At 43.7% G+C, this 15,866-nt stretch overlaps 1 protein-coding gene across 1 annotated transcript in view; it reads right to left on the bottom strand.

Annotated features, from left to right (window-relative positions):
- Positions 1-2,544: 2,544 nt before the first annotated feature.
- The window catches only part of LOC115109413 (talin-2), a 146,502-nt gene continuing 133,180 nt past the window's right edge, over positions 2,545-15,866 (bottom strand). Inside the window, exons 45-57 of the mRNA XM_065009751.1 lie at positions 14,613-14,779; positions 14,143-14,326; positions 13,627-13,752; positions 12,147-12,263; positions 11,370-11,555; positions 10,330-10,437; positions 10,107-10,212; positions 8,699-8,823; positions 6,761-6,886; positions 6,603-6,665; positions 6,292-6,474; positions 6,059-6,184; positions 2,545-5,139 (exon numbers count right to left, since the gene is read on the bottom strand). Coding sequence (XP_064865823.1) covers positions 5,011-5,139; positions 6,059-6,184; positions 6,292-6,474; positions 6,603-6,665; positions 6,761-6,886; positions 8,699-8,823; positions 10,107-10,212; positions 10,330-10,437; positions 11,370-11,555; positions 12,147-12,263; positions 13,627-13,752; positions 14,143-14,326; positions 14,613-14,779 — 1,746 coding nt within the window. The 3' untranslated portion in view covers positions 2,545-5,010. The remainder of the gene's footprint in view (positions 5,140-6,058; positions 6,185-6,291; positions 6,475-6,602; positions 6,666-6,760; positions 6,887-8,698; positions 8,824-10,106; positions 10,213-10,329; positions 10,438-11,369; positions 11,556-12,146; positions 12,264-13,626; positions 13,753-14,142; positions 14,327-14,612; positions 14,780-15,866) is intronic.

Below are 15,866 nucleotides of genomic sequence, written 5' to 3'. Positions count from 1 at the left end.
TGACATGTGTGTGTGTGTGTGCCTGAGGGAAAGGGGTTCAAAAATATAGAAACAAACAGTCACTATCAGTGCAATCCAGTAGCAGCACGTGGGTAAAATCACTGGGGAAGCCAAACCCCCCCCCCCAAGCCATATTACAACCTATGTGTTGTGATAATTGCGTTGTTTGCTCAATAACCTGTTTATTCATATGCCTTGTGACCATGATATACAGTGTATAGGCCTAAAGGCAGAGACAATGAGAAGACACAGTGGCAGAATAAATTCAAGAACACCTTTGTTCGATCACAAAACCGGATAGCAACCTCTGCCCAGTGAAGTCCACAAAGCATATTGCATGTACAGTAACAGTCAGTTACATGGCCTACAGCATGGTCAAGCAAGTTAATGTTTCTGACCACTAAACAGCTATTGATTTAGAACCACAGAGATTTAGTGCAAGTCGCAAAGAAAACAGGAGCTTTCTCCACTATTCCAGCACCATTTCAACTTCAACATCGTCAAGTCACCACTGCTTACTCCAATACAGTAGCAACTAAAAGATACCAAAAACAAGTCCAATCAACGTAGTCCAATCAACGTAAGCTAAATATGATTTGCCTGTCCATGGTTATGATTTCGGTGCGTGTTTGCGTTCGTGCAAGTATAAAAACACGTAGAGAAATGCCAATGCCATCCTCTTTTCTTTTATGTTGATGAAGCGGTCGATCACGCTGTTATACAGTACACACTTATGTTGTCCTAGGCTACCTGGCTAAAATGCATTCTAGCTAGCCTAACTTCTGTTAGTGGGCAACGTTAGTTAGCCAGTTAACATTAGCCTTCTATAACTAGCAAAATATTGAACTTTCATCCTCTCTGGCCAGGGGCACAACAATGTATGAATTAATGGTTGGATGAGAATTGCCGTTATAATTATTGGCCAGTATGGAGAATTAAGTCCCTATCTCCATCCATGGCTAATTTAGGAAAGGGACAATTTTAGTTAGCTAGTGGCTACTGGAGGACAACAATACAACGAGATGCAACAATTCAAGTTTTTCTGTCAATGATGTGTGCTCTCAATGGGATTTGATAGGAGTGACAATCCAAGCTGGCTTCCCAAGACACTATTTTTTGGTTCGCCAGGACCATTCACAGTTGAGCTCACTCAATTTAGCTCAACTCTGATTGGCAATTTTTTAATATATTTTTTTTATCATGGGAGGACAAATGCTTGCTGGCTTCCCTTGCCTTCAATGCTATGGGCGGCAACAATGTCACACTCTTTTGGACATCATCAGATAGATGGTCTACACGTAGAGTGACAGCAGTTCGCTGTTCTGCTCGCTCAGATGCTTTCTCCTGTGAAATACATTCAGCCTCTTACGAATTGAAGGAAAATGATGAAACACAGAGACGAAAGATACATTATTTTATGTTTTTTTGTCAACTTTTTTGGGAAGCCTGGCTTCCCTCGGCATCCATGAATACACACCACTGGTGCTTTCATGTTGGAGCCATGAAGGTATTCATGCTGGTGGCAGAAAACGTTTCCATAATAATGGCCAGTGTGGTAACTTGATTTCAGTTCTAATACAGCGGTTTCCTAATCAGCCTGCAATCATGAAGTTCATGACAATAAGAGGACATACACACTGAAGATTGTGGGTTCTACACAGCATTAGTCATATCCCATTGAAGGTTTTGATAGCCCAATTCCAGAGCCAAAGCTCCCCAAACAAACATCCTCCTCTTCCTCTGGTCTGTGTTGTGGTAGAATGGCACTCCCTTCCCTGCTGAACACATGGTTTGAGTTTTCCCTCTCCACCGTGTGGTCAGGCCTCACATGAGACCCAAACATTCAAACAGCCAAATATGGCGTTCATTAGGTTGGCTCTGTGTATTGTACTGCTGGGCAACACTGCTCTGACCATATTTCATACAGCCTGTCCTGGGAAGAATCAGGGCTGTGCACTGTGAGGACTGGCACGTGAGCTCCCGACTGACTTGAAGAATGGCCACCTGAAGAGAACGTGCCCACTGCCATTGTCAGGTCTACTAGAAACAGAAACAGTCTAATGTACAGTACATGGCATCACTTAAACATCAGAGGACTTTTAATATTAGCAATAATATAGAAATGGGCAATTCCTTTCCATATACTTGCATTATATTAAAGTGAATTGAAATACCAACCATCATCACCAGCACATCCAAACATCTAAAATAGCAGCCAGTCCCTGCATGGTATCCACAGTCTGTTCAGTGAACCAGGGGGAATAAAGCATATACTGTATGACCATATTTGGTCTGGCTGACTGCATTTGCAATGTAATGGCCTTCCAGTACTACATCATAGTTCTCAGAACACCCAGTGACCCCAACCGCAGCATTGAAAAGACTAACAGGGACCTCTACTGGAAAGAATGTTGGTGAGCTGATAAAGTCCTTGCTTTGCTATTCAATTCGACTTCCCTTTCAGACAATTCGGGATTCCTGTTCAAGAATGAATGATACATACAGTACATTAAATCAGAATGACCAGCAACAAACTGGGCCATGCTGGTTTCAAACTCTTTATTTTCAGTGAATATAAAAAATACCTTTGTGACCAGATAAATATTATACATAGAGTATCAGTTCATTTTAACTTTTCAAACAAATTCAGTCTGTTAAAGAAAGCACAACACCTACATTTGAATAACAGCTAGTCTTTTTTCCTATTTCAATTAATGCTTATAGACAAATTGCTTAGACAATATACATTATCTCAGGATAGTCATTACATTTATCGATAAAAACAAATTTATAGTGGTTTAACAATTAAACAAGGAAGTTCATTTGTCCTATTTATAAGGATTACTTGTATGTTGAATGAATATCAAGGCAGAGCAAATTCCCATCTTTAAGAGTTCAATAACTTGCCACATGCTCATGGAATGCAGTGGTGTGTTAATTTTCGTATATAGTCTAAAACCTAAACGACCCATGGATGCACTTTATATACCAGCAGGGTTTACGGCAGGCAGATGGGCTACCAGCCAAGGCAATACATTGTGTTATGGCATAGGACTAGGTGGTAATTGAAGACCTAGAGAGTTATGGTTAGACTAGACTAGCAGGGTTTCCCAAACACGGTCCTCAGGACCTCAAGGGGTGTACATTTGGGGTTTTACCCTAGGATTACACAGCTGATTCAAAAAAAATCAACTAATCATCAAGCTTTGAAAATTTGAAATAAGCTGTGTAGCAGCACCACTTGGGGTCCGAGGACCGAGTTTGGGAAAGGCTGGTAGAGACATGTTCTCATCCAGAAGGATGAGGCTTAGATACAGCCTTGAGCTGTTGGTACAGCAGAATCAATTAAGGCACTAGTACACAATGTAGACCAGAGACTGACAACAAGGGGTTGAGGTGGTGGAGTGGAAGCAATACTAATGACCTTATACTACACCAATACTGTAATAACATAAATTAACTAGTTTCCTAGTCAGGACTGGACTGTATATAGTTTCATCACGTGTTACATTTGACAAGAGCATTAGTAGTAATCCTGAATGGTTGAACATGGAAGGCATTGCTTGCGCTGCTCAGTGCATAAGGTTATACCAGCCATCTCAGTGCTGTTTAAGAGTAAAAACACCATACACAGCTGCATATACAATTCCAATCAGTGCTGCACTCTCATCAATCTGATATAGTATATTGAGTGTTAATGTATTGCTATGATCATAGCCGAGAGTAACAATAAGAACATGAACACAAGAAGAAGCTCATCTTCCATATTCAATGGAATCTGTAATAAGTATAAACACCATCAGCTGGAAAGGGCATGGCCAAACGGAGCATAGCTTTGCTGTTGCGTGTGTATGGTGGAACTACCAACTCTGGCTACTGTCAATTAGACTGGAATTAAAACACAGAGACAAGAGAGAACAAACATGACAAAGAATGTAAACTTGAGCTTCCTCGTGCAGGCAGCAGGCAGCACAGAAAGAGGGGTGTGGGGAGAGAATTACTAGTCTGACAAGCATTACAGATAGGATCGCACATAGACCCCAAGATTTAGCCCCTTAATGACCCTCTGCACGTGACTGCATTATGCTCCTTAAATATGAGTGACAGCTGAATGTCCAAAGGAAGGAGGCAGTGATCACCTTACTCACACACCATTGATAATAATTACTTGGAAAATTATTACTGTAAAAGGTATTATGATGCTGTAAGATGTACTAGCGTCTGCTGTTGGCTTTACTATCCACTCAGACCAGACCCACTGACACTATGATTTTAGTGTGAAGATGAAGTTCTATCACATTAAATACAGTATATAAAATTCAAACATTTACCTATTCAACAGCAAATCCAAAGATCACATTCATATACAAACATATTACAAATGCCCAATTATAAGCTACACTATTGGTTAGTAGCTTTATTGATGTGTATTAGTTATAATGGTGCATGCAGGCCAATGATGAAATGAAGCATTGGCGTACAGCAATACTTCGACCAACACTTAGAATGCTGTCTGAGGAACTTAAGCAATAGATCCCTATGTCAGCTGTGCCAGTTGGAGTGAGCTACCCATTTCTATTTTTACATGTTTTAAACTACCTTCAACAGATTTAGAGATGTATCCATGAAAGCTGAAAGTATTAATAATATTAGCCATTATTGGGTCCAATAATGTTCATTTAACTTTGATGTCCTTATTCATGTATCCTACCATAAAAATCAGTAAAATAATCCGTCTCAATCTTCAGATTGCAGGTCCTAACCCCGCTAATACAGTACAGCTGTAGCCAGCTGGTCCTTATAAGTCATACTGTGAATATCATCCTCTGTGAAACACACACACACACATCTGAACACAGGCACTAGTTCCTCTCATAAAACAGGCCTGGCCCAAGTACGTTATACACTCCACCCGTAAGTGAGAGAGAAACAGCCAATCACAGGTGTCAGCTACATCTCTGTGTAACAATAGGTTCCAATCTGATGTCCATCAACTTTCCTCCGGACCAATCATCTCTCATCCTCCCTCAGTTCAGTGGGCAGGAACTTGTACTGCTGCTGTCTGATCTGAGCCAGCTTCTTCCTGGCCTCCTCCAGCTCTCTCTCCTTCCTCAGCATCTCTTCCTGGGCTGCAATGATCTGAGGAGAAGAGGAAAGGGTTAAATATTAAATACATGCTTTAGTCTGCTCATCTTCAATCTGTCCTGTAACACTCAAACCCAACAGGTAATAAAATTGTCAAACCATTTCCTTGAGTCCCTTTAGTGTACATATGGACTTGATTGAGTTCTACAAAGGAAATATTTTCTTCAGAACATTTGGAATACTGCTCATACTCCATTTCACAGTAGGTTTCTTCAAAGCGGGTTATAGAAAACCTAGAATTAACATAACTGTTCTGTGGTAACTGGTGGAATGTCTTAAATTTAAGTATGCAGTAAGTATCTATTTATTTTCTTAAGCAAGGAGCTCTTGTCGATTTGGGAGATGGCAGCGGGTGGGTTATGACTAGCCCACTTGAGAGAGACCCGCTTTGGGAAAGTGTCTCTGGAGGGGTGCTGGCTAGAAGCCCTTCAGTGTTATACACACCCATGTACGCACGGACACTCTGGCACACATATATGCACAAATGCACGCACAACATGATTTCTGGAAGACACTCAATCACCTTCCTCAGTTGAAAACAAAGCTTCCTAGGTAGAAGGGAGCCCTAGGCTAAGAAGTAGACATCCACTCTTCAATTACATATGGCCATGGATGAAAAGTGAGTGGATAACCACAAGAATGTGAAAACTTTTCAAGGGACTTGATGTTCAGGCAGCTGTGGATGCATGCGAAACCACAGATTTGAATCGCAGATGTTGTTCTATTCAGTCATAATGTAGTGGCCTACCTCAATTTCAAAACCATTTAGTTAGAGAGGAAACATTTGCATGTGAAGGCAGCAAAGCTGGGAACAGTTGAAAAGGTAGAGGTGGAAAATCCACAAAGTAAAATTGAAGTGACACTTCAATGTGTCACTTACAGGGTATTCAGAATATAAACTCTAAAATCTCACCTGAGCAATGCCACCCACGAACCTGGTCTTGACCACCACACTGTGGTCATCAGCTTTGTCAAAGGCTGCTTTCTGAGCCGCCTTCACCAGGTTGTCTGATGCCCGCTTGACCGCGTTCCCAGCAGCCTTAGGGATACAGAACCCATGGTTAATGCCATCATATTGTGTGGAGGCGAAGTCAGGGAAATAGCAGTGGAACCCAGTGGGTTGTGTTGTTTTTAGTAGGGTTATACCTGTAGTCTCCTCATGGCCTCGGAGTCCGGTTGAGCTTTGACCTTGCAGGCCACTAGGAGTTGGGCTGTGGAGGCTGCCACTTGCTTGGCTGAGGAGATGAGCTTCTCCTCACTGGCGTGGCCCTGGACTGAGGCATTGGCTGCCTCACATAGGTTACTGGTCGCTGCCGCCACCATCCTTGCCTACAGGGAATAGCAACCACACATCAGGGTACAGCCTCAGACAGAAACATTGATTCACCATGCACAGTTTTACGATCAAGTTCGGTTTTAATAGTACATGTAAAAAATAAACAATGATGGAAACTCACAGCAGATATGAGACCATGTGACCACTGGCCATCATCCACAGCATTGGCAAGAATGGATCCCACCTGGAGGGCAGAGAGAGAGACATTTCACAGACTTGTGTTTTTTGTTGCTGAGGTGACATTCAGACATTGATGATTCTGAAACAGTTGTAACTGACCTTGCCCTGCGCCACCAGCTCTCTCTGAGCTGCAGAAGCAGACTTCACCAGAGCACTAGTGGCTGCAGCTATGGACTTCGCTGCCTCCAGGATCTGCTCCTCAAAGTCCAGCGTCTCATCAGCTTGCTAAAAGCAAAAGCACACATTTAACCATGGAAATGCACGTAGGGTGATATCTTGTGGCAATAAGACAAAACAATAAACTCCATTGGTTGTTTTATGGTGCCATGTTGAGTTACTGGCCAATCACATCCACCAACACATTTCATAATGGGGAACGCTTCCACGGATCTTCAAATACTGTTTGCGGTTGGAAAATCCAAACAAAACACTTTGCAAGATACAGAAGCACCTCTAAAAAGTGAAATAAATAATGTCACTCCTGTCTCAGTAGACTACATCAGTCAGTGACCACAGATCATGCCAGCAGCACCAACACACAAGGCACACGTGGCTGGAGACAGGGCGGGACACTGTAGGAATATGTTTGATATATAGTTGGACTGAATAACAACCTAATATATCAAACATATCAGACAGAGGCCTGCAGAGAAGGCTTCCAGGTCTACAAAATCTCAAGAGAATGGAGGAAGAGTGAAGCATGCTGGGGCGGGAGAGGTCCTTCTACAGGGTGGGAAGGAGGGGAGAAGGGGCACAGAGAGGAAAGTATGGAAGGAGGGAGTAGAAGGTGAATAGGAAGGGGTTGTAAATAGTCACAGACCCTACCTCGTCATTAGTGGAAACATGGTTCACTCTGATTTAGATGTTTTATTCAATGTTCCTTTCTGAAGTTGTACTATGGGCTTGATATTTTGAGGTCTAAGGTATTCTGCAGTAAACCTCAGAAACAATCATTCTTACCAGCTACGGTTTACATCATGAAACAAAGACCTCAAAATCTCTGCCCTGCCTCTCTGCCTTGTGGAAGAAGATGGCATGCACCATTGTTAACAGCTCACTAGAGGGCAGACAGATACTGACATCCAAAATAAGCAAACCTCCCTACACCCCATCTCATAAACACTGTGCCCTGCTGAAGTCTGGACCTGAGACTGCAGGGCTATCAGAAAGTCTCTTATGAAAACAGGAGATTCTCCAGCCATGTTTATTACTGCACCAGAGAGCTGGAGAGAGGGACCCGATCTGATCAACCAATGACACAAAACAAGAACACCACAGAGCACTACAGGAGAAGGAGGAAGAGTATTGGGAGGTTCAATGTACACACCATCACACACACAAATGTATACAGCTCACACCTTACATACTTACTGTTCAACTTTTGTAATCGAATTTCAGACAATGCAAGTACTCACAGAGATCGTTTTGTTACAGTTTATTAAGATCAGCAAAGTTGGGTTGTGCAAAATCATTCCATGAAAGTGGGTGAACACCTTGGGCTGAGAAAGGCCCTTCTTATTTTACTCTAAAAACAACGGAATGCTGTAATTAAACAAAGGAAATGGGTTCAACAAGGAGGATGACCTTTCCTTCAATAGGTTTCAGACAGATCATCACAAATGTGTACTCATTCCAACATAAGCTTCAGGTCCCAGTAATGTAATTGTCTCCTGGCAACACGGCTCCACAGAATCTCTAGAAAAACACCAGATTGCTCCCCAGACAACACCTTCTAACGGCCATAAATACATCAACATTCTGCAAGCTCACAGAACACACAAGTAGGCTGTCTTGAGTCAGCATCGTTTTACAGGTGGGTTACAGTTCACATAATACTCCCATTTCCCCCCCAACAAATCACAATCTCAGCTCTGAGATTGTAACAAATTACTGTACTTTAAAGTCAATGTGAACCTTTGTTATCTTTGGCACAGGTAGCCTTCCTGAGTAGATAGGTGTGTTCTGTGTTGGAGGTCTGGTCTGAGAGGTATGGAGAGAGGTGTTGGAGGTGGTTGAGAAGGGGACTGGTAGGCCTACCTTGGGCTTGGCTCTGGGTTTCAGCTGCTCCAGTTTCTTGGCTGCGGCTTCGATGGAGGCTGCCGCACCCAGCAGCTCAGTCTCTGCGATTACAGTGGGGTCCTCGGGGTCCACCCATTCTGACCCTAAACCACACCACCGAGAGGTCATAACCACATTATACAAATCCTACAACACAGAAATACATTCCCAGTTCAGACAAAGCCAGTTCACTTATGCCCTGTCTATACAAATGCCACCGCACATAACAAGATCCACATAACACCAGTCAATTTACAACACACAAACAACTCCACATATGCAATGATAACGAGCATTACACCTCTGAACATACAAAGCCAACCAGATCTACCTTTCAGGTTTTCCACTCCATGTTCTGTCTATAGCGATTCTAATGCCTCAAAGTTAAATAAGAGTTTAAAGAAATATACCTTCAATGGATTATTGCCACTCTTTATAGGTTTTAAAGTGGCCATAAAACGGGACTATTTGGGAACAGCTTGAAAAAGCAGATGGAATGATGTTGTTGCAGATTATGTTGAACCCTGGGGAAATCTGTTCAGTCACCCTTCCCCCCTTCTCTACCTCCCCTCTGTGCCTGTGTGAAAAGTGATCTGCAGGAACCAAACAGCCCCATCTCTCACTTACCCCCATCTGAGGCAGGATAGAGAGAGGGAAAGAAGAGGCATTAGAGGTGAAATGGATAACCCCAGTGGGTCTTTGGCTGTACACTGGGATCCAATTCTCACCCAAACACAATATTCTTATTTTTTATTGAACCTTTATTTGAACAGGGAAGACATATTGAAACCTAGATCTCTTTTACAAACGTGCCCTGTATATAAAACCTAAATATACACATGATACCCGAACTACACTACCGTTCAAAAGTTTGGGGTCACTTAGAAATGTCCTTGTTCTTGAAAGAAAAGCTAATTTCTTGTCCAACAAAATGATCAGAAATACAGTGTAGACATTGTTAATGTTGTAAATAACTATTACAGCTGGAAACGGCTGATTCTTTAAATGGAATATCTACATAGGCGTACAGAGGCCCATTATCAGCAACAATCACTCCTGTGTCCAATGACATGTTGTGCTATCTAATACAGGTTTATCATTATAAAAGGCTAATTGATCATTAGTAAACCCAGGAGAGATGGTTGCTGATAATGGGCCTCTGTACGCCTATGTAGATGTTCCATAAAATAAATCTGTCATTTCCAGCTACAATAGGTTTCCAGCCCACGCGCACGCACACAAATGTACATTGTTTGAATAAATATCCAGAATGGTATGTCGTGTTTCTGCAGAATGCAGTAGTCTTGTCGAACTATGCTCCTCTAGGTGAATGTGTGTGTGTGTGCATGTATGCAATTGTGTGTGGCAGCGCTGTGTACGGTCTCACCCTTCATGGCCTCAGCTGTCTGAATTAGCTCTGTCACACATCCCGCAACACACTTGGAGTGAACCGCCAGCTGCTGCCTCTGGTCAGCCGTGGGCTTCTGAAGCACCTGGACACAAACAGAGACACAATCTTCCTCATGGCAACATATGCCATCAGGCCAAGCTAAGAGAGGTTATGAGTCATAAGGTGTTGTCCGTGTGATGCATTGTATTCTCCATCTCACCAGCAGTACTTGCTCCAGCAGGTCGATGTATCCAGTGGTGCACTCTGACCCGTAGTGCAGGGCCTTGCTCCTTACCTCCTCACTCACCTCTGGATGACAGGCCGCTTGCTGGAAGAAGAAACAACAACTTAGAAAAGGTGACATTTTCTATGCCAAGTGATACTATTGTAAAGTGGCTGTTCCACTGGATGTCATAAGGTGAAAGCACCAATTTGTAAGTCGCTCTGGATAAGAGCGTCTGCTAAATGACTTAAATGTAAATGTAATATTTTCAGCCTGGTAATATGCTCTGCTTAGTGATATGCTCTGCCTAGTCAGTGAGTCAATGTCTAAAATATAGTGTGACCACTAGTCCAGTGATGCCCAACTCCAGTTCTCCAGTACCCCCCAACAGTAAAATGTTTTGTTGTAGCTCCGGACAAGCACACCTGATTCAACATTTCAACTAATCATTCAAGCCCTCAATGAGTTGAATCATGTGTGGTTGTCCGGTGCTGCCACAGAGGGTACTGGAGAACTGGAGTTGGGAAACACTACATTAGGATATACTATCCAGACCACAGAAGGCTGCTGAAGGCAGGACGGCTCATAATAATGGTCGGAACGGAGCAAATGGAATGGCATCAAACAACTGGAAACCATGTGTTTGATGTATTAAATACCATTCCACTGATTCCACTCCAGTCATTACTACAAGCCCGTCCTCCCCAATTAAGGTGCCACCAACCTCCTGTGATCCAGACTGTATGTTATTTAGAGCAGTATGAGACAGTTTGTTAAGGTCTCCAAATACTTTTTGATCCTTCTTTCCTGGTCTTTTCACTGCTAGCAGTCAAATATTGTGATGTGCCTGAAGGACATCATGCCTAATGTTCAAGGCTTAGTGACATCGAACCATGAGTGAGTCACACCAGCCATCTGAACTAGCCCCTGCTGTCCTGCTCTCACATTTTCCCTGGCAGAGCAGCATAATGGGACTGAATGCTGTGCTGTAGTGTCAGTGTGAAGCCTGATTTGACAGGGTTGGGGTGGATTATCACCTTGCAGGTGGTCAGCATATCAGAGATGGCTTTGCGGCTCAGGTTGGCTGTGGCGATGACGTGCTCCTGCTGGGCAGAGTTGCCCGCTGCCACAGCCTTGGCTGTTGCTGTGGTGATGCCCTTTGTCATGCGGATAAACTCTTCCGGCGTGGTCGACTTCTCGGGGACGTCCTTGGACTGGAACACCTGCGCACACACACAGCATGACTAACTGTGACTGCATTGACAGCCACTGAGGATGATCTACTTTGATGCACATGTTTGTGCATTATTACTAAGGGACAGGAGTTTTTCCTGACGTTATGACCTGACTAGAAAATACTCCTGGCGCTTATTGTTAGTCTTAAACAGTCCGAGGTGTAAATTACCACTGTCAGAGTAAATACATAGGGTGGACAAATGTCCTAGTGTTATTGATGCTACTATAATTGTGAGCTAAGTGGGATGTGTTTAAATTGGATTTGCAACCTAGGTAAAGCCTGTTGTGGTCCTGAGGGTACACTGATAAGGATTAGCAGTAAATCACAAGAAAAACAAGCGGACGAAAATTTCAGGGTCTCTTTCCCCCTGTGTCTGCTACAAAATCCCTGATAAGACCAATGAGAATACTGCAGGGCTTTGGGGAGGAGAGGAGGAGCAGCAAAGGTTGAAAAGATATCAGAGTTTAAGTCAAGTAAAAAATGGTTGTTTTTAACGGTTAGGTACGGCATTCAATATAGAGGCACATCTCCCTGGTTTTAACCAGCCTGGCAAGGGGAGCCTGTCAAGGAGTCTTACTGTCAACTCCTGTTTGATGCACTCAATGGTTGCCTCCAATGCCCTTGTCCCGCGAGTAGCCTCATCCTCCACAGCCTTGACCGTCTTCAGCAGTGACGTCACATTGGTCACCATCACCTTTCAGGGAGAGAGAGGGACTGTAGAAGTGGGGATGACACTCACAAAACACAGTGCCAGGCCAGCAGGTGGCGCCGTCTCCCCCCAGTACCAGAGACCAGACTGGGGTCTCGCAGTAGATAGAACACCAACAGTATGGAAGGACAATACTATACATACTATACAAAAACCTTGAAGCAGAAACACAGACAAACTTGTTTTATAAGCAAGAACCCTACAACAAAACCTCAAACAGACCGTGTACAGCTTGTTTGTGAGGAGCAGATTGTGCCATGGAACGCTGAACATATTTCAACAAACCTAACAGAGCACTGAGGGGTTTGAGAGAGGGTCCTATTCGGAGGTCACCATATGTTGGAGGAATGAAAACAAGCTGTGAGCTTGCGCAGGTTACATGGGTGGCCCTAATTAGATTAAAACTAGAGAGGAAAATAAGCCTAATGTAACAGTTAGAGTTGCATATGTATGGCTGAATTGTTGGAGGATAAGATTGAAGGGTGAGAAGGATTAGGGGCGTGTCTTAGAGAGGTAATGCTTTGGTTATGGTTATATGATGCTGGCTATACAGTCAACCTATAAATCCTTTGATCTGGTCCAAGTTATAACCAAGGACAGATATACTTAAAGCCCATACCTGGACTTGGGCTGTAAGGCCTGCGAACTATGAGGTCTCTGCACACTGCGAAATATGCTCCCAAGTCTGTTTAGTGTAATGTTTCCTTGGATATCCTCTATTAAAATTGAGAAAGATTACTGTGGAGTTTATTTTGTGTCTCTGAACTGCTGGCCTATGTGTTGGTGGATATGGAGGGAGAGTGTGAATAGAAAGGACAGGGCAAGTAGGTTTGGCTAGGCTTCAGTAAAGCCCCAGTCAGTGGCCGTCTCTCCATAGTGTTGGAGATAAGGAGCCTCTACAGTCCTACAGTCACAGTGGTGTGATGACAGATGGCTCAGATCTCACACCCACTGGGACAAGCATGAGTCACACACACCTGATACCCATCTCAGTGACAGTGGCAAACACACATGCATCTCACACACACACACACACACACACACGCGCATCACACACAAACACGCATCACACACACACACACACACACGCATCACACACATCACACACACACGCATCACACACACACGGTCAAACACGAACAGCGATAAGAAAGTGTCATATCCTGCTGGAAACCGGATCCTACGTAATGATTTGTGACACACACAAGACAGCATATTGTATTAGATACTGTATCTATAGATAAGCATATCCCTGTACAGGAGCTACATTTGTGCAAAACAAGGGCGGCTGAATACACAAATTCAGTGTGATATTCTCTACGTTAAAGATGTGTGTGTCTTACAGTACCTTGGCAGCACTCTTCAGCTGATACATGGATGGGTCATCCGCTGGCTTGCCTGCAGCACACTTGGTGGCACCGATGAGCTCAGCTAGAGCCTTGGCCACATCTCTCACCGCATTTATAAGGACCACCTGACAAGAGGGGGCAGGAGAGAGAGAGAGAGAGAGACATTAATACAGCACAAGTACAGGTTTATCAGGCCTTATCACTTCTTCTTGGAACTATGATACTTTTAACAAAGTGAAGGGGAGAGATACAGCAGGAGGAAATGTATATAAGAGGGCTCGGTTACAGAATGGCTAGACAGAATGACAAAAGAATATCAGAACAGTGCGGGTCTGTCAGGATTACCTTTATATAATACATGGGCATACAGGTTCAATTATGATTGGACTATTTGGTATGTGATATAAATATGTGTAAATATTTATTCAAAAAAATTGTTTAGTGTCTGAAGATTGTTGTAGTGTTACATTTATGTGTTGTCCTTTCAATCCAACAGGGTGTGGTCAGTGTATTACCTGAGTCTCTGGGTCGTCAGAGCCCATGCTGGTGGCCCCCAGTTTGACCACATCAGTGAGCATGGTGATGGTGTTGGCTGAGGACTGGGCGGCCTGGGCCAATCTGTCCTGACTGGATGCTGCCCCAGACACCAGCCGCTTAGTGTCCTCCACCAGAGCCTTGGCTGTCTTCAGGATGCTCTCCCTGAAGAACACCACACAAAACCTTGTCAAATACCCATTGGGAACAATAAAGATCTATTGAAATGAATACTCTATAGTCATACAGAAGCTGCAATTTATGGGAAGAAATATTCTTTTTTCTCAAAAGAAAGCCATCTTGTATGAGGTCAAAGTCCATGCATTCTATTCTATTCCTTCACTGACCCATATTTGACCTGTGGTTTCTGTGGACTTAATACGTTTGTCCCAAGGTCATCTCCTCAACAGAACAGTGTTCACCTCACTACTCTGTCCTGGTCTGGTCTCACCTGTGGTCTGCGAAGGACTCTTCGTTCTCAGGGTTGAGTGTTCCGGCCGAGGCGAACATGATGGTGGTGTCCAGGTCAGCGATGATGCCAGAGACAGTGCTGGCTGCTGTGATGCAGGCCTGAGTGCCTTTGTTACCTGCCTGCAGTGCAGACAGCACCATGGAAACCTAGACAGACAGACAGACAGACAGACAGAGACAGACAGACAGAGACAGACAGACAGAGACAGACAGAGACAGACAGAGACAGACAGAGACAGACAGAGACAGACAGAGACAGACAGACAGAGACAGACAGACAGAGACAGACAGACAGAGACAGACAGACAGACAGAGACAGACAGACAGAGACAGACAGACAGAGACAGACAGACAGACAGACAGACAGACAGACAGACAGACAGACAGAGACAGACAGAGACAGACAGACAGACAGACAGACAGACAGACAGACAGACAGACAGACAGACAGACAGACAGACAGACAGACACAGACAGACCAACACACAACACAGGATTAATAACAGCACCTCCAGGTTGGTCTCAAAAACATTTAAACACACAGCATGATCATAAACTAATCATACCCTCTGACCTTATTATGTTAAGAGAAAACGAAGGAGTTTAGGCATAATATCTGCTATAATCTATGAATGACAACCACCACTCAGGATCCACGGCTTACAGTGCACGATCCACCATCACCAATTAAGATGTTGGTAGAATCCTCATTTGATTAAAGCTTCCCATTTGCATTCAATTCAAGATGTGAATCAAGGTAATGGGAGGACCGACTGTGAGGCAATCTGAGAGAGCTGGACTGAGCAGGGAGCTGTTAGGGAGCTAGCAGAAGGAGAGAGAGGGGGAACCGTGCATTAGCCTTGAGCCTGCTGCTGCACAAACACGTTAAAACAATGAATCCGACGCTGCATCACACACACTCTCCCTCCCAGTCCAGACAGACAGACGTCTGCGGTCCCTCACAAACAAACAAAAAGCCATGGGAGACGCATTCAAATGAGGCATAGCAAGGTTCAGCTCCCCAGTCCTCAAAAGCATTAGGCCACAAATTATTCAAGTCTGATATGAGCCTTGAATCAAATCATGCAGTGGGCAAGGACAAGAAATTCTAATGCCGACTCATTGAGAACCAGTGATATCTTCTGCTAGTTCTAGGGTCACAGAAGGGACAAATTGGTCTAATTTCACTATATAAGTACAATCAAGAGAACATAAACTAAAACACTGAACTGAT

The sequence above is a fragment of the Oncorhynchus nerka genome, linkage group LG25 (genome assembly GCF_034236695.1).
Source record: "Oncorhynchus nerka isolate Pitt River linkage group LG25, Oner_Uvic_2.0, whole genome shotgun sequence".
NCBI lineage: Eukaryota > Metazoa > Chordata > Actinopteri > Salmoniformes > Salmonidae > Oncorhynchus > Oncorhynchus nerka.
Note: the sequence above shows the minus strand (reverse complement) of the source record. Positions and strands in the feature narration are given on the sequence as shown.